This window comes from Psammomys obesus, unplaced genomic scaffold (genome assembly GCF_907164565.1).
Source record: "Psammomys obesus unplaced genomic scaffold, mPsaObe1.curated_primary_1811, whole genome shotgun sequence".
Taxonomy (NCBI): domain Eukaryota; kingdom Metazoa; phylum Chordata; class Mammalia; order Rodentia; family Muridae; genus Psammomys; species Psammomys obesus.
The window spans coordinates 12,031,985-12,053,840 of NW_026586173.1; the positions used below are offsets into that span (position 1 = coordinate 12,031,985).

General features: G+C 42.6%; 1 protein-coding gene across 1 annotated transcript in view; it reads right to left on the reverse strand.

Moving 5' to 3' along the window:
• Bmper (BMP binding endothelial regulator) overlaps nucleotides 1-21,856 on the reverse strand; it is a 232,798-nt gene that overhangs the window by 157,173 nt on the left and 53,769 nt on the right. The window contains exons 5-6 of the mRNA XM_055601459.1: nucleotides 20,210-20,300; nucleotides 16,441-16,523 (exon numbers count right to left, since the gene is read on the reverse strand). Coding sequence (XP_055457434.1) covers nucleotides 16,441-16,523; nucleotides 20,210-20,300 — 174 coding nt within the window. The remainder of the gene's footprint in view (nucleotides 1-16,440; nucleotides 16,524-20,209; nucleotides 20,301-21,856) is intronic.

Sequence of the window (21,856 nt, forward strand, 5' to 3'; positions counted from 1 at the left end):
TAGGCAAGGTAACTGAGTTTCTCTTCAGTAGAATGTTATCAGGGCTTTCATTAGCGTTAATCAACTGTGGACAACACTGGGAATGGAACTGGGTGTGTTTAGAACTTCCCTAGGCTTGCTATACTCTATCCATTCATCCAATGTCTGTACCTATTGTATGTGAAACCTTTAAACAGAGCTTTTGTTGTACCAAGGCTTATGTTCTACAGAGATGCCAAAATGAAAAACAAGCATCAGATGTTGATTAAAAAAAAACAGAAAAAAAAATCAAACAAGTTGAGTTTTACTAAGGAGTAACTAATGACAGTTTGTGCCATAGTAATGCTTTCACAGAGCACTAAGCAGGTGACATTCAAGTAAAGCCTTCATGGAGGCAAAGGAACAAGACGTGGGCATCTGGAGAAGAATATTCCAGACAGAGTGTTCTACAAATGCAAAGCCCTATGGTATGAACCTGTGGCATGCTCAAAGCTAGCAAGGAGCCCAGTGTGGTTGGGGATACCATTGGCAAAGCTGGGCAGGAAGGCTCACTGGCTTTAATTGTGAACGAAGGATGGCATTGGAGGACTGAGAACAAGGAAGGGGTGCCCTGAGACTGGATTCATCATTCAGAGCAATGTGTAAACATGAGCCAAGCAGTGAAATACCACTGTAACATATGATAGTATTGGCTGAGGGGATCCCTGTTTCTCTTTTAGGATTGGGTGTGCCTGTGCTATGAATGTGCTATGAATGTGGTAGACACTGGCCACATATATGACTGAATTATTGAATATGGCTTAGACTAAACCAAGAAGTGTCATTACAAACACCAGCATCTGATGCACTATCATGAAAATTAAACAGGCATAACATCTTTCCATGGTTACATGCTGAAGTTAGGGCTTGCATATACTATGCTAACTATGGTATATTATTGAAATCCTCCCAGTCCTGTTTTACTTCTTTCAATGTGCCTACTAGAAAACTAACAATTCCAAATGTGACCTGCCATATATTTCTCCTGGACAGTGCAGGAGAAGAGTATTGCTGTAATAGTTTAACCTTCTCCATCCTAAAAGGCAATAGGCAAACACTGTAAGCCCTTACGTGAAGAAAAAGAATGACCAAGACGACAAAATACCATCTCCTGAGCAGAACTAAGACAGCATTAGCACTGGGTGAAAAGAGGGGGCTTCTGAAAGAAGCCATCTGAGAGGAAAGAGAATCACAAAGAGCAAGTTGCCATTGTCACATCAGACAACAGGTAAGCCCAAATATAAAATGTTTAGATCTAACACACAGTGAGTGTTCTAAATAAGCACATTGTAGGGACCCATCGAAAGGACTACAGAGACAAGGTGTGGTGATTCATGCCTGGAATCATGATGCTGAGGCAGGAGGATGGTTGCAACACTGAGGTCACCCTTGGCTACACAGTGAGCTTCAGGCCAACTTGGGCTATAAAGTGAGACCCTGACAAACAAACAAAAGCAAACCTAAAAATATAAGGTAGACATTCATGAAAGGGCCGGCTATGTGCTGCTATGCTGGCCACTAGACAGAACCGGTGTGATGATAAAATCCTTCCAACCATCTGGAACTTCCCTAGTTGAACATAAGGGAGTAAAGGGGAGGATGTTGGGCTTCCAAGATCTAAAGTTTCACTGCAATGTCTCATTCACTTCCACAGTGAGAAGCTACAGATCTTTCTGCTTTACATCTGGCTCTTCCAGCATGAAATGGCTTTGAGAGTCTTGCTAGTGGCCCCCAATTTTACAAACCAGAATGTGAGACTCAGAGTTACATCTATTTGCTTGAAGTATAGAACTGAACTAAATCCCTATATGAACCTAGAGACCTGTCTCTCTAGCAGAGCACAGTGGCCACAGAGGATCAGACTCCAGACGGTATATATATATAGACTCCTGAGTTGGCACCTGGCTCTGCTAAGACTCCAGTCATGACTACCTCACCTATGAAAAGCTCGGTTTCCTTCTGTATTAGCATTTGAACAACATCTAGAATGAGGAGCACTGGGGATTATCACAGAGACACAACACCTTAACATCTGCACAGGCTTCATGGAGCCAAGGCTCCCACAAAGGCCAGGAGACACCCTCTCCTCAGAGAACCTCAAAACTCTTCCAGAAAACCATCAGTCTCATACTGTGCGGTTTTATGTGACTGCAGGGGCATGTCAAGCTACTGGAATGCTTTTCCATTTCTGGGCTCTGGACACAATAATCAGGAAAGCCTCCAGCCCCACTGAGCTTTGCCTGTTCAGCAGCAGCTGTGATAGAGCCCAGCACCCGGAGTCCTCATCTTGGCCAGCATTCCCATCAGATTGGATGGTCTAGGCCCTGCCCTGGGGAGAAAAAAGATACTTCTCCCTCAGGTGCTGTTCTGCAAACAGAACCCACCAATTCATTTCAGAGCTAATGAAGGCAAGCCTCCCTCCTCATCCTAGGCCCACCAAAGGAAGGCCAGGGGTCTTGATAGTTCAGAAAAATCAGAATTTTAGAGTCCAAAAAATTTTTCTTTGTTCTGTTAGTAGCTAGGCTTGCCTCTTTTAATATAGTCTGTGATACAAGCTGTTTAAAATTATGCATCATGTATTTGTCAAAACTCACAGACATATATGTCCCTTGAAGAGGGAATTTTACTGGACATAAATTTTAAAACAGAATTTAAAAATAAACTTAGCAATATATCAATGGCTTTGTTATCCTAGCAAAAGATAACTTCCACTGCGATTTTGGACACTGCCTAATAACTGGCTTCCTGAGAAACAAAAGTTTTGTTTGAGTTGAAAAGTTAGGAATGGAAGAATGTAGCAAAGCCTCATTTTGCTGGTTAGTCCCAGAGAGGCAAAGGAGGAGATGTCAGGTCCCATGGTTCTTCTCTTGCAAAGGGCATGACTGACCCCCAAACCTCTTTGCTCCTAAGCAGTCACCCCCAGAATGTCCAAAGCCATCAGAAGAACACAGAAGCCCAGGCAATGCACGTCCAAGCACTAAGGATGCTCAGCACTCTCCCTCGTGTTTGGCCAAATGATTCTCCAAACGAGAGGAGTTTAAGGCACACATCCATGTTGGGTATAAAAGAAACACGGCTCCAATCTATGACAACTCTTGTGTTGGAAAACAAAGTCATTTTAGAGCCTGGTGTTCTGATGGCACGTGCTCTGCTCCTTCAGTCAGTGGATTAGGTCATTAAAGGCAGCCATGTTCATTGTTTATGAATATTACGGATGCTGGGAACCTAAGAACAAATCCCAGATTCTCAAAGATCTCCCCCCCTCTGTCTCTCTGTATCCCTGTCTCTGTCTCTGTCTTTCTCTATCTCTCTATCTCTATCCCTCTCCCTCTCTCTCTCTCTCTCAGACGTGAAGCTGGAAAGAAATACCCAGGAACATGGGGAGAGTCGTTCCTGGCATCTGCCAGTCACATCAGTAAAGTCAGGCTGACAGCGAAAGAGCCATAAAAGTTACACAGCTCTACAACGTGGAGCGTGGAGGGATATTAAAAGTTTGTTCCATCAAATAAAAATATGAAAAAATAAGGTATAGATCAGTGTAAATAGTGTGGTTTTAGTCATTTTTCATATTCACTTTGAAATTTAAAGGCAATTTTTCTATTTTTGAATTTTAATGTTTAAATTATGACCAAGGAACCACAGCATGTGCTGATATTGGACTCAATTACACATTTGCATTAAGTCACCGAAATGGAACAAGCGCTTTCACACCCCATCAACAGACAACAGTCTGGAAAATGGCGGCCTTTCTTTTTCTTTCCCCCTTTTTATGGATATCAACTTTTCTTTTGCTTAAGTCCAGTAATACCAACAAATATCAAAGTTTTCACATGGCTTTATAGTTTAGCATCCAGAACACGCTGCCTTTAGTCATGATCACAGTCGTGTTGTCTGGCTCTGGGTGTCTCAGAGAACAGGGAGAAAGACTGGGCAAAGGTGAGGTCGTCAGGAGTCTTCCCCCGGGGCAGCACTGTCTGACCCCAGCAGCAGCTCCTCACCCTTGCTCATTTCATAGTGCGCAGGCCACCCATGAGAACTGTTTCCTTTGTAGTTTGCATGTTCTTTTTTGGTTCGTTTATTTGTTTGTTTTGTTGTTTTGTTGCTTTGTTTTGTTTTTTTAAGACCACATCTTCTAGGACACAGGAGAACAGGCAGGCAGGTCATGCCTTACACCTCAGTGCAGCCTGGGGGATGAGATGCAAAGAAGCATGCTAGGTGTACGCAATGAACTGCTCGTGCCCCTGCATGTCTTGCCACAGTCCTCCCCGGTCTTCGGGGAGAACTGTGGCTCCTTGAGATCCAGACACATTGCTGCCTCCACACCAAACAAGTGGTACCATTTAAAATTCCACTCAGAGGGAATGGTAGTAATTAAAGCCATTCACGGGACCACAAAAGCACTGCCACCCTCCAAATCGAACATTTGAGTGACATTTAAAAGGTGCCAAAATGTGTAATCAATTCATTCAAAAGATATTTCCTGAATATCTAGTGTTTGCAGAACTCTGGGATGGTGATTCAAGGCAAGATCAAGACTACAGTGAGATCAATTCGAGGTACTTTCAGAACACAGGGCCCTTTCACAGAGGGACCGCTAGGAGGGGGCACTGGAAATGACTGAAAAGGTGAAGGCATCAGGAAAAGAGGCGCACCATCATAAAATGGAAAGCATTAAATTCTCTGGAGAAACAGACCTGTAAACATCCTGATCAGGGACCAGAGCGCTAATATTTAATGCTACTTTACATGAGAAATACTTAACTAACTTTGTGGGACGTTCAGCTTCTCTTTCTCCCTGTATCCCAGAATGCAACCTCCCTGTCCCTGCTGTCCCAGAAGCTGTTTCTACATTGCAGAACTCAGAATGACTTCACGTCAGCACGAACTCAGGCACAGATGGCGGCTACCTCACAGTGATGTCGCCGAGTCGAAATGAAGAAAACCACTGAACTCATTACTGTGGGAGCCGAAAACACAGCATTGTTTCTCTCCTTGTTAATACGTTTGGATCAAGATGAAAAGTAAAAGATTAGAAAAGGACCCCAGAAAATTGTGGCATTATGCACTTTGCAGTTAACATGCCAAGGACATTAACATGAGGCATTTGTTCAGTGTTCTTAAAAACACTTCAGTGTGAAAGGGCTCCATTCACACATAACCTCCAACACACTCCCCCTCCCTCTCTCCCTTCCTTCATTCCTTCCTTCTTTCCTCTCCTTTTTTCTCTCCCCACTCTTCTCTCCTCTCCCTCTTCCTTTCATTCTTTCTACAAAGCACTGAACTTAGGGCTTTGTACATGTTAGGTTAAGTACTCTACCACTGAGCTACCAGTGGGCCACAACCCCAGCTTGTAATACAGTTTTAAATACCCAGCAAAAACTTAGACATAAAAATGCACAACTTACAAAAGAAACATGGACGATTAAGTAAACACAGAAAATTAAAACACAAATAACATATATAAGACAATATGTGGAAAAACTGGTTCCCACGTAGAAAACACTTAAGCACAAGGAGACAGAAACTAGCCAAGTATACGTCTGACTGGAGTGGAAATTCAGATAGCATTTACTTGAAGTAACTCGGCAATATCACAAATATACATTAAAGTGTTTGAATTCTTGCTCTATTTCCATGAATTCAGCTCAAATAAATAATAAAAGATTAAATGATCAAAGGAAAGTTTTTTAAAGATGCCTGTCATATTATTCATAATAGTAGAAATTTAAATATCGGAAAAATGACAAAAATCACAGGGTGCTTTACTACACAGCTGTAAAACTTATGCTCAACAATCTCTGAGTGACGCTGAGCTACATTCACAATATACACTCTCTAGCATGCTTAGGAACAAAACTGTACTGGATTTTGGATTTTTCTTTTTGTTTTATTGCATAATATTTTCGTCTAGCTGGTCCTAGAGCTCAGTGATAAAGTTCTTGCCCTCCACGTCAAAAACCATGAGTTCAGTCTCTAGTTCATGCGTGTCACGCATGTGTGTGCCAACCTCACTGGTTGATCATTCCGAACTCAAACCCTTAGAGTCTGAAGTGCTCCCACTCTTAAAACTCTCTGAGCACTGAATTAAAACTTCGTATGTTGGAGCAGTTGAATTTTTAATCTCAGACGTTCGGGCTCGCAGATTTCGATGTTAAATGAAGATAACAACCACGGTGACCTACACAAAACGCAGTATCATCCAGTTACAGGACTGTATTAAATCTGGAGGGAAAGGTTGGAAAGAATTATGTAAAATCTTGTTACAGTGGATTTTTTTAAAGTTGTGCAATTATTTCTCTTTTCCAATACATGTATGCCTTTCCTGACCATCATAAACGTAACACATGTGGAACAAAACATGTTGCCTGTGGTTTGATTTTGGCTCTACTTTTAATAGTTGCACCCAAGTCAAGAGAAAGAGTCTAGCCCCTTTCGCAGATGATTCTCAGCACCTAACACAATATCTACCATACGGCAGGCACACAAGCATTCTTAAACTAATGTATGACTGGCTAAAGGCAGAGGAAAAGGAAAAGATAGAAATGGGTGGGTGTGGCCTCCCCTGGGGTGGGGTGGAGAACGGACAGGTAGCTGAACAGTTCTTCAACTGTTTAGTAAAAAGGACCCTTCCTGGAGCTTTCAGGAGACAAAAGCGGCTCATCTCATGACAGATTCTGAAGCTACCTCTTCGCAACACTGTCCAGGAAGGACACTGAGCTTCTTAGATGCCTGAGCTCCCTGGACACCCATAGGCATACATGAACCCCACCAGATATGCATTTGTTTCTATCCCTCTCTGGAAGCAGAGGAAGTGAGGGTAACTCTGTCCCAGAAACCACTACATTTTTCCTGAATACTCATCACATTTTGGCAGGAGACGCGCTATAGATCATAGTGCCTCGCTCCCCAACCGATGCGAGGGTAGGAGATGTGTTCTTCATGCTCTCCAGCGCCATTGTGACAGATGCTCAGGCTGAGTGCCTGAGAATGAAATCTGGTATGAGTTTAAACTTGCTTAGTCTTGTGAACTTAGAGGGAGGAGGTGTAATTCACTTTTATTGTGTCGATGCCTCTTGCATCAGATTTGCGGTTCTTTGGTGGGTGCTTGCAATACTGTTATCCCCCCCTTACATTGCTGGCTGTTGTTCACCCCATAGATTCAAATGGCATTTCTCAGCTTCACGTGTCTACAAGTGGCCATAGGCAGCGTCTCCAAACCACACTGGCTGCTTGCAAAGGTGGGTGGCTTTAGAGTCAGCCGCTTTTCTAATCTCTGAGCTCTGTGACTTCAGACAAGCTACTGAGTTCCTCAGAACTTCAATTTCTTCCTCAAAAGAAGAGCTACTATTTCTTGGGTGGTAGGATAATCGAGAAAATAAACAATCAATTGCCATGTGGTCCTTGAACACAGCGCCTATGTCGTAAGGGACGCTGCGAGCAGCAACAGTTTTGTTTTGTTTTGTTTTTTTCAGAGAAATCACTTTCTGTTCTCTTTTCAAACTTCTTTTCTCTCTTCATATACATTTTCAAATGCTGTGCAAGAAATTTCTGGTTTTGATGTTAGGATTATTGTTGGCATGGTAACTCCCTATGTAGAAAAATAACTTCACAGGACACTCTAAACTATATAAGACACCAACCATAAGGAATGTTAAAAGCTATAAAAATAAGACACCTATGAAAATACTTCTTGAAAATTCATGAGACAGGATTTAAAGTATGGGCTAGATATTCTTAACCTTTTCACATTGAAAAGATAAAGGTGTAAGTCTCTGCTGATGAACTCTTAAATGCATGCAGGGCAAACCTTCCCTTAAGTTTTATGCCAATCTTTACCTAATAATCGATGAAATTTACCCAATCAAATGCAAGTCCTCACATTGAAAGACCCACCTTAAGCCAGACCTTGCCTTTGTTCTCTTTCTTCTAAGGTACAAATAAGTCTATATCAAACTAATTAGCAATAATCATGGTAGACAGTTAATCCAGTGTTACCTCAAAACAGCACATTTTTTGTAATTTTTCTAACATCAAATATATGAGAGTTCTACTCTCATGGCTCAAACTAAGAATCCTGATAAACTATTAGAACGATCTTTGGTGAACAGGTACCATTATACCTGCTCACATTCAATGTAACACACATTGTCAACATACAACTTCATGGACGAGCCTAAAATAAGACGGTTCCAGTCACTTCTCTAAGCATGTTGGAGCCCCCTTCCTTGTAGCTGTATGTTTTCAAGCCCTGTAAGAAAAAGAATTTGTCTTGTTATTAGTTGACCGTTAAAGGCCAAGACCACTCTTGTCTTCGGAGTAATGGTAGACCTATACGAAAATTGAAACACTGAAAGAAAAATGTTTTAGACTAGTTTTTAAAACCGCTCTGAGCATTTTGGCCTCCGCAAGTCAGATAAACTGCCCACATTGATCTAATTCTCTCAATAATTGCTCAATTCTCCAATTTATTGCTCAAATGTAGCCAAATCTCTCCCCATGGACAGGGAAGATATAATGAGAGCCTGTGACTAAAATTGTACTTATTATCACAAGTAAGGCAAAGGACACGAGATAGGGTCCAGGCGGGGAAGGTCTTGAGTCTGCAGAACGGCATGGTTGAAAGTGTGCACCTCAGACTCCTGTGGCCTCATGTGGCCATTGAAATGCTAAGGTCTCACTCTGTTCTCTGTTTTGAGGTTGTGCAATCCCAGCTACAGCAACTTCACTCCCACATCACTCCGAGGTCAAATCCAAGGCTACAGATTTAGCCTCGTTTTTAAAAGCCCTGCCACTGTGTGCAGCCCTCATCACTGGTGGCCACTTCCTGTCACAACTTCTGCCAGGAGTCATGGAAACCTTTTTTTGGCTTACAGAGCACTTCTCAAGTCAGGCAGCCCCTGGGAACTTGCGTCCCTGCCATACAAAGCCACTTTAGTAAATGCTGAGGCAGCCGACACAAATCTGCCTTCCTTCCCACTCTCCTCCTCCTCCACAGCAGCCCACATCTCTCACTCTGCCCTGGTGAAGTGGTGAAGCGGACAGAGGGCGGGGGGGGGGGGGGCAGCTAGGGGGAGAGAAGAGTCCAGGCAGCTGGGAAGCAAAGCAGTGCAGACAGAATGGAAAGCAAGGTCAGCATCATTTGCACTTGAATGTGGTCATTATTATCAATACCCAGTATGCCCTAAAGCACTGAAAAGTCAACATATTCCCCTGATGAGTAGAGTTAAATGAAATCATCAAAAAAAAATAAAATAATATAAAAAGGGGGTTGAATATTCGCAACCCAAAAAAGTGATTAATGCCTGAGATGATCAATATGCCCGCTGCCTTGATCAGTTCATCACATATTTTGTATGCATACAGAGAAACCACATAGCGCCTTCCTATTTCAGCAACTAGTTTCAACTAAAAAGAAAATAAAATGTATTTTAAACATCATCAAAATTATCTAATAACTTAGCATTTTGATGTTTCGGGAATGAAGCGTGAGATTTTTATAAGGAATCCAAACAAGTTTCCTTCAAGGTAAATTGTTCCAGATTCTAACACAAAATAAGTGGGTACCCACTAAAGATGGGGGTGACGATGAGGAAAAGAAAGGGAGAAAGGGAGAGGACAAAGGGAAAGGCAGCCTATCGGAAGGCGATGAGGCTGTAGACTGGTGTGTGTCAATCCTCATTAATCTAATGGCTCCTCTGGTGATCCTTGAAGACTGCGGCTTTGGCTTCCATGGACCACAAAGAGGGACGGAGAAGCTTGCCCTTCTAACCAACATGTAGAGGGGGCCCAGTATCAGGGTGACCAGTCCAAAAGCACGAAAGGGCAGGGAAGAGAGAATTTGGGAAAGGGCCGAGTGGACAAGACAGTATATCTTATGGAATGCCGAGTAGGAGAGGGAAGCCACAGGAACTCCATCTTCTTTGTTCTCGACAAATAACCTTCTTCCGAATTTCATTCTCCCTGGGAGACACGTTTTGTAATACGTCAAGTGCAAGTGAGAGCAAAGGTGTTTATGGACTTGAGGGCTGCTAGTGCCAATAAAGCAGAGCTCCTCCATCACAGACAGCCCATTAACAACCCATGTTTATTGGTAAAAATGTTCTGAATTTAGCACGCCTTTGTCAGCAAAAGCAATTGATCTTGGCCAGTTAATTTGGCTGGCTTTATAGCCTGGGGCCTTACCACATTATGAAGAGGGTCCTACAACACTGTGGGCCCACCTCTTCTCATCAGCAGTTTCCAAGGACCCTGAGCCTATAGAGCACCCGAAGATTGTTTAAAAAATAAACATAAAATAAGAACATAAACATTTTCCATAAACACCTTCAGTCTTACAATCTTCTTAAGATGGGTTTTAGAGAGAGATGCCTGGGCCAGCTGCCACCACATTCCCCAGACATTTGACTAAGCAATTATGTGTTAGATAGGCAGAATAAACAGACAGATAGAGATACACAGATACATGAGCAGAAACATAAATACATGAATGAGATGTAGATGCATAGATAAATAGGCACAGATGATAGATGATTGGAAAATAATAGCTAACAGATAAGAATGATAAATGAAAGATGATAGATAGATAGATAGATAGATAGATAGATAGATAGATAGATAGATGATAGATAGATAGATAGATAGATAGATAGATAGATAGATAGACAAGTAATAGAACCTCAATCTCAAACCAAAGGAAGTATATGCTTTAACAAATGTTCAACATGCTTCAGACTCAGGAAACAATCATTGCTGTGTTTTAAAACTAACACAGTACTTATATCAAACACATCTTATAAGAAACATGCTCTAATATGACCCAGACAAATGTATGAAACAGCTAAGGGAATGCAAATCATCACTCCCCTGATTAGCATCAGGACTCTAAATGCAATACTTTTAGCTCTTATTTATAAAGTGTAAATGGGGCTGATATAGTTTAATGGGTGGTGATAAAGCCCTGAATTTCCTAAGTGAGTCATGATGATATTCACACCTAAAAATGTTGGACTCTCTGCTTCTGGAATGGGTAGGAGTAAAGGGTTGTGGAGTCCTCTGCAGATATCATCAAAGGCTAGCATGTTCTCAGCTGTCTGGAATGCCATGCATACTGTCCTGACTAAACCAGGATATAAAGTCATATGCAAAGCATTTGTTTCATTAGCTAAGGCATCCATCTCAGGCAGATAAAGCGCTGTTCTGGTGGTCTGCCTCTGTCACCACATCGCAAAATCACAGCTACACAGATTTTTTTTAAAACTGAAGAATGTAAAGAGGGGAACTGGATTTAACATGCAAGCCACACAGCAACGACAACATTTTACTTGAAAGAAGAGGCAATCCCATCACCCATCAGCCAGAAAATATATAAGGGGTATCTCCCACATACTCAATTCCAGAGCAAGCAGCAAGCAAAGGGTAATGGGACAACGAACTACAGTGATTATCTCAGGCAAGAGTGGGCTGGATAGCCTGAAAGAGCTGGCTTGTCACAGTACGAAAGAGAAAACATTACTTTCTCTTGGCATATTACATGAAAACAGACGAGAAAAGGAAGATAAGAATACACACGGTGGTAAGCATTGATGGCATGCCTTCTGCTACAACTAACACAGAGAACAAGAAAATAACACAATAACTGAGATACCCTGAGCCAAAGACCTTACTGGACATACTAGGAGGTTGGGGGCAGGGAGAGAGAAAGGAAGAGACAGAGAAACTGGGAGAAACAGACAAAGTGAGGCAAAGGGAAGGAAGGAGGGCAGGTATACTAGAAGTTAGAACCATGGCATCTCAGGAATATAAATGAGGAAACCCTGTCACTTCTTGGGAAACATCAGGTGCATGGAAAAGTGGACTAATGTAGTTATGACCAAAGTGGAAAGCTTAAACACTCTCCAAAGAACAAAGAGAAGCATGGACAAGAATAGCAGATGGGCAAGGAACTAGAGACATGAAAGAGAATGACTGTTCTAAACATGTAGTATGTATGTATGTATGTATGTATGTATATATATATATATGTCTGGTATGTGTAGACACATATGTACATATATGCAAAGTAGTATGAGTTTTGGTTTATTTTAAAAACTCAGTTTTGTTACATAAACATGTTTTTGTTTTAATCCCAGGTGTGGAATATGGAGTTGCTTCAGGTTTTCCACAGCAGCAGACTATTTGCCTCATGCAGGCTCTGAGAGGGGCATGATCTTTGCCAGCTGCCGATAGTTTAATTCTGGCAACTCTGAGAGGAAATAAATGCCAAAATCCAGGAGAAGGATGGGGGCGCTTGAATGAAAAAGGTGGCTGCTGCTTCACCCCTGCTGCTCCTGGTTGCTGTTGTTGTGGTTTGATGAGGAGAAGTTGGAGATATCCTGACAAGAGGAAGATTGGACTTGGCCCCCCATGGAACCCCATGACCCTAACCAGCAGGAAGCAGCCTAAAGAGAAATACATACCCTCTGTCCGCTAACCTTCTTTTTCTCTTACCTGGTATTGGAGTGTTTGAAGGGTGGCAGATGTAAGAACCAAATAAAATAGATTAAAAATAAATGCCTACAGACATAAACATGCTAGCATGTCCATGTTAGTAAACATAGGATCACATATATGCATACACATCTCTGTTGTTGATGACTCTGGATGCCTCGCTATCCTCATCCACTTGAACTTGTCATCTAAGCTCACAGTCAGTCTCCTAACATTAACACCTGTTTCTTCCTCTTTGCTTAAGGGCACTTGGCCATCTCAGTGGCAGCTAGAAATATTAGCCAATTGATACCCTTCCAGAGACAATTCTCAGTCAGTCACTGATGGGACAGCTCAACCCCCAGCTCTCAGGGAGAAAAATTCTGAGGCATGAAATTTACACAGGCTTCAAGAGGTTCCTAGGCAAGACTAATATCTACCTTCAGTGGTGGTTCATTGAGGTCTTGGTTCATTTGAGTTCCTGTAAAAAATAATTCCTCAGATTCGGTAATTTATAAAGAACAAAAACTTAGTTCTCACAGTTCTGAATGTTAGAAACTTTAAGAATAAGGCACCCAGCTTGGGTGGTAAGAGACACTCTCTGTTCCCAAGATAGTACCTATAGCTGCATTCCCCAGAGGAGGGGAATGTTGTGAGCCTACATAGCACAATAGTGGGAAGTTGGTAAAGGAAGTCGGACCCTTCCCTCCTTAACACTAGGAGCAGATCCCCCTTCACCTAACTAATTCAAGTCCCAAAATATAATACTACCACAATGGAGACTAATTTTAGACACATATTCGGTGGGGTGGAAGAAACGTTTCGGGTCCTAGCACTAGGCCTTGAACCCTCAACTGGATGCCACTCTTCCCTACCTCATCTCCCACATAAACTCACAAACTCTCCACATTAAGTTGTTTGCCTCAGGGTCTGTTTCTAGGGGAATCCAAATTTAGATATGTAAATGTGGTTGCATACTAGGGTTTATAGTCATGCTTATATACATTTGCATAGCTATTTGTATAGCCGTGTATGTGTATATAAACCAACAGACTCATAAATACAGACTGTGTGCGCAGAACTATGTATTTACATCGATACAGTTGTCCCTCCACATCCATACACACTTGTGGGTCCAAACACTCAGAGAAAATTCAAGGATGTTTGGGAAACTGTCTATACTAACTATATGATGTTTTTGTCATTATTCCCAAAATAAAAGCAAATAATATTTATTTACACTTTTAGGACATAATATAATAAAATTTACATATTATTTACATTGTTATGGGCCTTCCAAGTAACCTAATGATAATCTCAAGTGTACGGAAGGGTGTGCACGTTACATGTGATCGCCATTCGATTTCACAGATTTACATAAAGGACTTAAACATCTGATTTGGGTATTCACAGGAGATCTGAAACCAATCTCTAACAGATTCTGAAATGAAAATAATATATACACGATCAAATACGTAAGTATGCTTGCATAAGTCAATATGCAGCATTTACACTTTCCTTTTTGTTAAAACACGGGATCCTCCTCCGTGTAGACGCCTATAGACCAATGCTCTGGATGCTCCTCTTTCACCCCTTTCCCAGCTTCTACCCCTCCCTGCCCCTTGAACCTCTTCAGTCACATGTTTGGTCTCTCGGTGATGCTGGTTAAAATCCGTCTGTTTCTACCCTCTCATTCAGGAAGAGTTCACCTCCCTACTTTTGCATACCTTACACATCAACATTTCCAAACCAGGGCAAGCAACAGAGACCGACCACAGGTTCAGAACATCATACTCACAAGCACATATCTCCATGACCACCCTACTCAAGACAGGGCCACTAGCCACCCAGACATCACTTTGTCTTTCATTTTTTAAAAGTAAACTACATCCAAAAATAGCAGAAGAGAATGGTTTAAAGCCATGCCATTTTAATAATGAGCTACAAGAACTAAAGTTCATACCTCAAACTTTTATATTCATGAAAAAAAAAACTGTGCTATGAGCATCCCCCCGTAACCACGACACACCCTGTCCCCATGTGTGGGTTTGTCCTCTCTCCCATTTATTTTAATAGCCTAAAGACTAGCAAAGAGTAACATAACCTAAGCCATTAGTTGCCCTTTAAGTGATTAGGGCAGCAACAAGGAGAAGTAGAAAATAGCAAGGACAACCTGAGCACAGGAAACTGGCTTAACATGGAGGAAGGGATATCAGATTACAGGTCTGGGGAAAAACATCTAAGCAACAGAGCTTGGGAAATGTCTTTAAATTTTAGCTTTTCTCAACTGGAAATGAAAACAGGACATCCAGAGACCTGAACTTGGCCTTGAGTGCGTTTCATTCTGCACACACTGAACTTAAAAACACATGAAATCCACATGTTTTGATATATTTGAATCTGTAACCCCTGTGCACATAAACTCATTTCCAGTCCCAGTTCTGGAAACTCCTGACTGACACCGTTGGTAAAATGACAGGGATTTCTCATCCTTCTTGGCACCTGCCAAGTTTCTTCCCTATGGAGTGTTTGGCTGTCTGACTTTGGCACACCTTTTGCAGAAGGACAGTTTGTTGATGCACACATTTTTAATTTCCTATTGAAATCTGCCTTGCTTTTTTTTTTTTAACTCAACCTACTCCCAAAAGATTGACAGTGGAAAAAAAAGAAAGAAAGAAAATATTACATACTCCAAAATGGAATTAAAAAAAAAAAAAAAACAACGAAATGAGCAATTTTTACAAAAAAAGGAGAAATCACTAACATAAAAAATAAAATAAAGCTATTTACCAATAGTAAGACAGAAGCAGTATGAAAATGTACAAGCTCGTGTTTGTTTTCCTTAGTAACTTGCTCTTGTGTTTGCAGTGTGCTGCACAAACCCTGTGTTGTTTTATATCTAGATATACGCTTCCTTCTTCTTCCCTGGCTCCCTCCTCTCTCTCTTTCTTTCTTCTGCCTTCAGACAAACACCATCACGGGATCCTGGTCATGCTGACTCTGATCTAAACCTGAGTTTGAATGAGTGTGTGTTACAGAAGGAAGCTAATAGGAAAATGGTATGGAGAGCTGTAAGCTCTGGGGCTTCGCGCACCTGCTTAGTAAGATGAGGGTGACAGAGTCCCTTGTGGATTTCTTTTTACTATCCCAAGATGTATCTATGTCACACGTGACTCGGGAAGTATATGCTCTTTATCACTCAGTATATGTCGTACTAACTCCTATTGTAAATAATAGGGAGCAACTGCTGAACATCGCTCCCCCATCACCACAATCACCACTGGTTTTACTTCTGATTCAAAATACCTTCATTTTAAAACTCCCCATAAAATCACAGTGCAGGCCAAGATCTTTTTCTCATTCTTAAGCATGCTTGGATGCCTCACTAACTTCTACTCTGCCCCCGAATCTGTTACTTATGAGCAATTTCCACATGTCAATTCCTTACAACCATAGCTGACCAGCCCTCACCTCACCCCACAGAGCACTTTGAGACTAGCTGTTGTTCTCATCTTCCGGTCTCCACCTGGCTGCACACAACAAGAAGCCCCTCTGCTCCATGAAAAGAAAGACCCAGGATCTTCCCCAAAGGGGTTAGGAGGAGAACTCCTCCACTTGAGGGGACTATGGGTCTTAATGAAAAGCCAGTTTGCTCTCTGGAAGACACAGGGTAAGGCGTGCAGACAGTGACGGTTACACAGTTGAGGATCTAGTAGGTCAAGACCAGGCTCCTGAACATTCTGGAATGGTTGCCTGAAAACGTGTTCGTTGCACTGAACCCTATCCCAGAAGGTCGACATCACCAGAGCTGTGAAGCTTGCCTGACATGGAAGTGGTTTTCCCGTGGTTCTGCATCATGAGGGCCTAATGGGGAAAGAGTAGGAACAAGGCTTCTCTCAGTGAATAAGAGAAGCGCTAACCCTAAGGATCACTTGAGTGACCTCTAGCTGTACTTACAACACAAGAACACTTGATACATTTGTTTCCTTCTGGCTGAAATTCTTCTCCTTCTCGGTACTGCACGCCTTCAAACACACAGCCTGTAAAACAAAGAGCTGGAATTAGGACAACAGACTTAGTTCAGTTTGGCATGGTCCTTCCACCCTCTGATTACCATCTCCCACCTGTACCTCTACCTCTTCCCAGTACAAATCCTCTTTGATTACAATATTATGCATAATTAAATAGGGTAAAATGCTACAATACAGATGATTGGCATGTTGGCACAGGTCCAGAAACCCTGAAGATGATAGAAAACAAATGACAGTGGAACTCCAGTCAGTCCACGGGCAGCAGATGTACTAAGATGAGTCACGCAGTGAGATTCCGGAGCTGCAGACACATTGTGCTGACTGTAGCCAGGCAGACCAACTCCAGAGAGGTCAGAAGAGGCCAAAGCAAGGCCAAGGGAGGGAAGCTTGAGATGACAAAGAGCAGATGCCTCTGTGGGCAGCCACTTGAGTACCAGGAATTACACAGCCTATCCCTGGCCCAGTACTCCCTTCATGTTCCCACATCACCTTCCAGTAATGCAGAAAAGAAGCTCTGTCTCTCGTCTGTCCCACCGATAAGACAACACAGCAGGTACCTGAGTTCTGACACACCTGATGCCCTATACAAAGAGTCATGCGCAAAGGCAATAACAAGCAGGGACAAGACAGAATGCACCTCATGGTTTTCTGTTCCACTCTGCGTGTGCTAATGGGCTGTATCCACTGCCAGGTTTATCTCCTAAAGTTCTCACACCTCCAGGAAGTGTTTCCCATTCAACAAGATGCTCAGGGAAGCACATGCTGTAAATGACCTGAGACACAGGCTGCCAAACAACTGTGTCACGCCAACCGTAGAACAACTGTCAATGAATGTCAAAACCACTTCCCTCTGGACTGTCCTCACAAAGCCAGGACAGCTGAGGTTACACTACACAGTAGACAATGTTAGAAGTGTACAACTATGGGTAGGCTTTTGTGAAGGACAGAGAAGTTCCCAAGACAATGTCAGATGAAATCACCAAATGCCTAAAGCAACCGGTTCCTGATGAAGGAGAATGAACATTCCCCTGGCTGACCCGGCTCCTGGTCCTATCCATCTTCAAGTAAATTGTGACTCTTTGCTCAACTGAGAGATGTGAAGACAAGTGCTGAATCCAAAATACAACCACCAAGTAAAAACAAATTCAAATGGCCACCCAAGTGTGAGCTCTTTTCTATCACTATACCCTTAACTGGCAATTCTCTGTCTCCTCACTGTTCTGGATGATGCTGAAAATCTTGGTAGCACGGCCTTCCCAGTTGCTGTGTCTCAGCACTGTTTGTAATGACAGATGCTTAATAGCCTATTTCCAAAGGACGCTTTCAACAAAGTGTCTTCACTCTTTTCCCATGTTTACACCTCTGACTGTCATATGTCTTGCCACAACAACCTATCTTTGACAACTTAAACAACGGAATTTAAAATGAAAATTTGATTTCCATCACGACCACCACCCTTGAGCAATACGCAGACTACAGTGAAAGAGCAGACAACCAAAAAATGCCCTGAAATTCATTTCAGGAGGAAACTGCTCACATGTTTGTCATTACACAGAATGCCAGTCTGATCAATGGCAGATGCCAGTCCTTCTGAATTACCAGGGTAAATACCTCAAGGCTTTCCTTGACTGTCCATATCTAGACTCGGCTGGGGCTTCCCTCCAAGACAAGGGGTGAGACATTCTGGAGAGAGCTTCTTCTGAATCTTCCAATTTGCATCTCAACTGTGGCTGTTGGAATTCAGGGGAGGGAGCTGAGCTGAGAGCCAATCTCATCCTTGGGTCTCTCAGCCTGTTCAGTTCTCAGGGTTGGTGTGTGGTACTGGCATGCTCATTTTCACATATTTGCCTTCCAGAGCATCAGAAGCTAAATAGAACACTTTTCCTGGTACTGATAGATATGTAGTGTGATCTGATGGTGAGAAAGGAGAAGGAATCTGATTCCAGGTCCATGCATGAGCCTTGGTAAGTACTCATTGTCACGGGGTCTGATTTCCTGCTCTCCTGTAGACAACACATTGTACACCCTTGGATGGCTGAGAGGAGTTAACTCTGCAATGTGCACAAGGGTGGAGCTCAGCTCTCTCCTTCCTGAGCACTCAGCCAAACAGCCCAGTGACAGTAGCAAATGCTCCAACAGGAAAACCTCAACTCTGAAATAAGTTCACCCTGCTGTCTACATGCCTCTGTTTCAAAGGCAGCCTAAAAACAGAACTATCTCTCAAGCAACAGAGCTTTATGTATAGTGAAAGGTGTTACATTTCAAGGGTCTCTTTATACTACCCTCTCAGTACATTGCTTTTAGAGGACTCCTGTGGCTGAGAGGGGGGACTCTGAATTGATCCAGCAACGATAAGTCAACTGTCTCCTCAAAAGAAGTGACTATTAACGGAGAAGCCACTGTAAGGTTTAAACCTACACAGTGAAAAATACTTGTTCTGTTATCAATCTTGAGCTTTACTGCATAAAGAAACCACATGGGCCCAATAGCCTACCCCTGCCACTGCCTTGAAGATTCAAATAAAATTGGCGAGGATGCAGCCAAGGCTATAACATTTAGTTTTCCATGTCCGGTCTGAAGAACTGACAAAAATTAAGCTCCTGAGGGTGTCAGGGGACATCCTACCACTGTTTAAATTATCTAGCTCACCTACAAGGAAATGTATTCAAACAAACCACTGATTGTTACAAAGCACTCAGCGTACGAAACTGATTTGCTTTTAACCAGGTTTTGTTTTTTTTTTTTTTTCCACCTATGTAAACTGAGAAAATACCAGTTTCACAGAAATCCTGGAGTGAAAGCTGAATAAAGGTCTCTCAGGGCACGAAGAAAGCTAGAAGCAAGGGGAAATGCCTGTAGGTTTCAATGGGACTGATGCATAGAAGAAGGACCCTCTCTACAGAACATCCCACATGGGGCTGTGCCTGTCCTTTGCATACTACCCCATAAAGCAAAGAGCGGTAGTTGTTGAGTATCATCACCAGTGAGAAACGGGCTCAGAGAAAACACAAAACACCTGTCTGAGACTATCGGCCACAGGCTTAAGAGATCAGGAGAAACATCTCTCACCTCAAAATCCCCAGGCTGTCATGAGGAAGCAAGAGAAGACACGGGAAACCCCCACTCCCCCCACCACCACAGGCTTCTTTGCTGTCAGCTCAGCAGAAGGACAGCAGGCCCAGCTTGTTAAACCATACTGAAAACTGAAACCAACAAAACTCCAAACTGCAGTCATGTGGGACACAGTTCTACACTTTCAGAAAACATCTGGCCACCTCATCATCATGACACACTCCGGCCCAGGTATTGCAATAGGAAGAAGGAAAAACATAATTAAAGGGAAGAAAGAAAAAAAAAGAAAGAAAGAAAGGAAAAACTGCTGAATGCAAGGAAAGCCATCTTCCTTCCTTCCAAAATAAGCACTACCTGTGGCCTTGGTGAAAAGCAGGCCTCTGAGTGTGGGGGTTCCACAAGCCAAGACCTACAGCACATAATTCCATTCATGCTGGGCACACAAGAGCCCAACAGATATTGCTACTCAAAGGAGCTCCCTCTCCAAGCTCATTTCGTGCATGAATGTACGCGGGGGAGGGGGGGAGAGGAGGGGAGATGATGTAGTCTTGACAGAACACAGCGATCTCGACAGCTTTGTGCTGTACCAGGAAGCCAAGTGGCTTCCCTTCCTGGAGCATTACCTGGACAAGTAGGGCAGCAGGCTCCTGGATGCTCGGAGGGATTTTTACAATGAACAACACAGCGTATCGCTGACTCTGTGACAACACCCTCCTGAAAAACAGAATTCCAGAAGCAAGTCAGCCCAGAATTACCACTTGTGTTACACCTTTAAGGAAGTCGTCAAGAAATGGGACAAATCCAAACTCCCAAAGTACAAAGTTGGCTGTTGGGCTTGGAAGGCACTGACATAATGAGGCGAGTTTCAGCTCAACAGAATGGAGGCTTTGGAGCTCGATTTACATGTTCTGTTACCTGTTCCTTGCCCTATCCTTATACTTTGGCTTTGGTCCTGTGCTTTTTCCTTTAAATCTATTTATGAAGACCTCCTTGCTGACGGTGAACATCTGACAGCCCTGGCTGGACATTCAGAACAGTTTTAAGTTGTCAGTAATAGCTGTGTTTCCTAACACCGTTACTATGCTGCCAGCCATTAACTACAAACACAGAGGAGGCTCAGAATGCCTAGACTTGTGTTCAGAAAAAGAACAAGTCCAGGAAAATTCTTACCACCTTCTAGGGAAACAGCCCCCAGCTCTACAATCTTGTAAGTGCCACTTGAACTCAGGTAGAACCTGAGACTCGGTTTTCTCCAGCAGGTAATGAAAAGATTAGAGGAAATTATTTCTAAGTTCATATCAAGTATGTCAAAACAAGGTGTAAGTTCGAATGATGAAGTCAGAAGAGACGATAGTAAATTGATCTGGGCACTATGGTGTGTCTAACTGACAATTAAAGCCTTTGGGCTTTGATCATATGGTTCTTTTTTGAAATGGGGTCTCAAGTATCCCAAGCTGGTCTTGAAGTGACAAAGGATAACCTTGAACTTCTGATACTCCTGCCTCCACCTCCTAGGAGCTCGCGTCACAGGTACACACAAGTTCCAGGGGAAACAGTTTTTTAAAATTAATTCTCAAGGTCAGTCTTTGTTGAGTTGCTTCTATATTCTCCATGTACTTTATGTAAGGGAATTCATATTCTTATCGGTGTGATTTGGGTCTGAGAGTAGCACAGATGGAAGGTAGATGTTGACAATCTCACAACAGCCTCATAGCATCCAACTTAACAAGGGACATTGTATTCTAATTGTTCTCATATCGTGCCTGGCTTGAGAGTGCCGCTACTAGAATCTATTGCGGCATTTATCACATTTGGAGGAGGGATCTCCAAATACCAGCAATAGACATTAAAACGCACTCTTCAAGCTCTATAGCTGAAGCAATGCTGTGAGCTAGAGTCAATCTTCTTCAGGAGCTGCCACCCAAACGGAGACCTCTCGATAATTCTCAGCATGAGTTTCTCCTATGTGAGCTCCAGATTTTTCTCTTCTAGTTAAGAAATTTGAAGTGTGTGAAAATGTAAATTTTTCATCATCAGAAGGTTTTGGCACAGAATATAAGAAAATACGTAGAATTCTACGCAAATGGAAACAGACCAGATCATTAGGCCTGTTGTCACCTGTCTGGTACCTACCTGTACCTACTGCATGCCAGCATCTGCTAGAAGCATTTTAATGACTCTCTCTCTCTCTCTCTCTCTCTCTCTCTCTGCTTAGCACCTCCCAGATAGCTCCAGTCCCTTTGTCCTGAGGTGAGGACAGTATACTGACT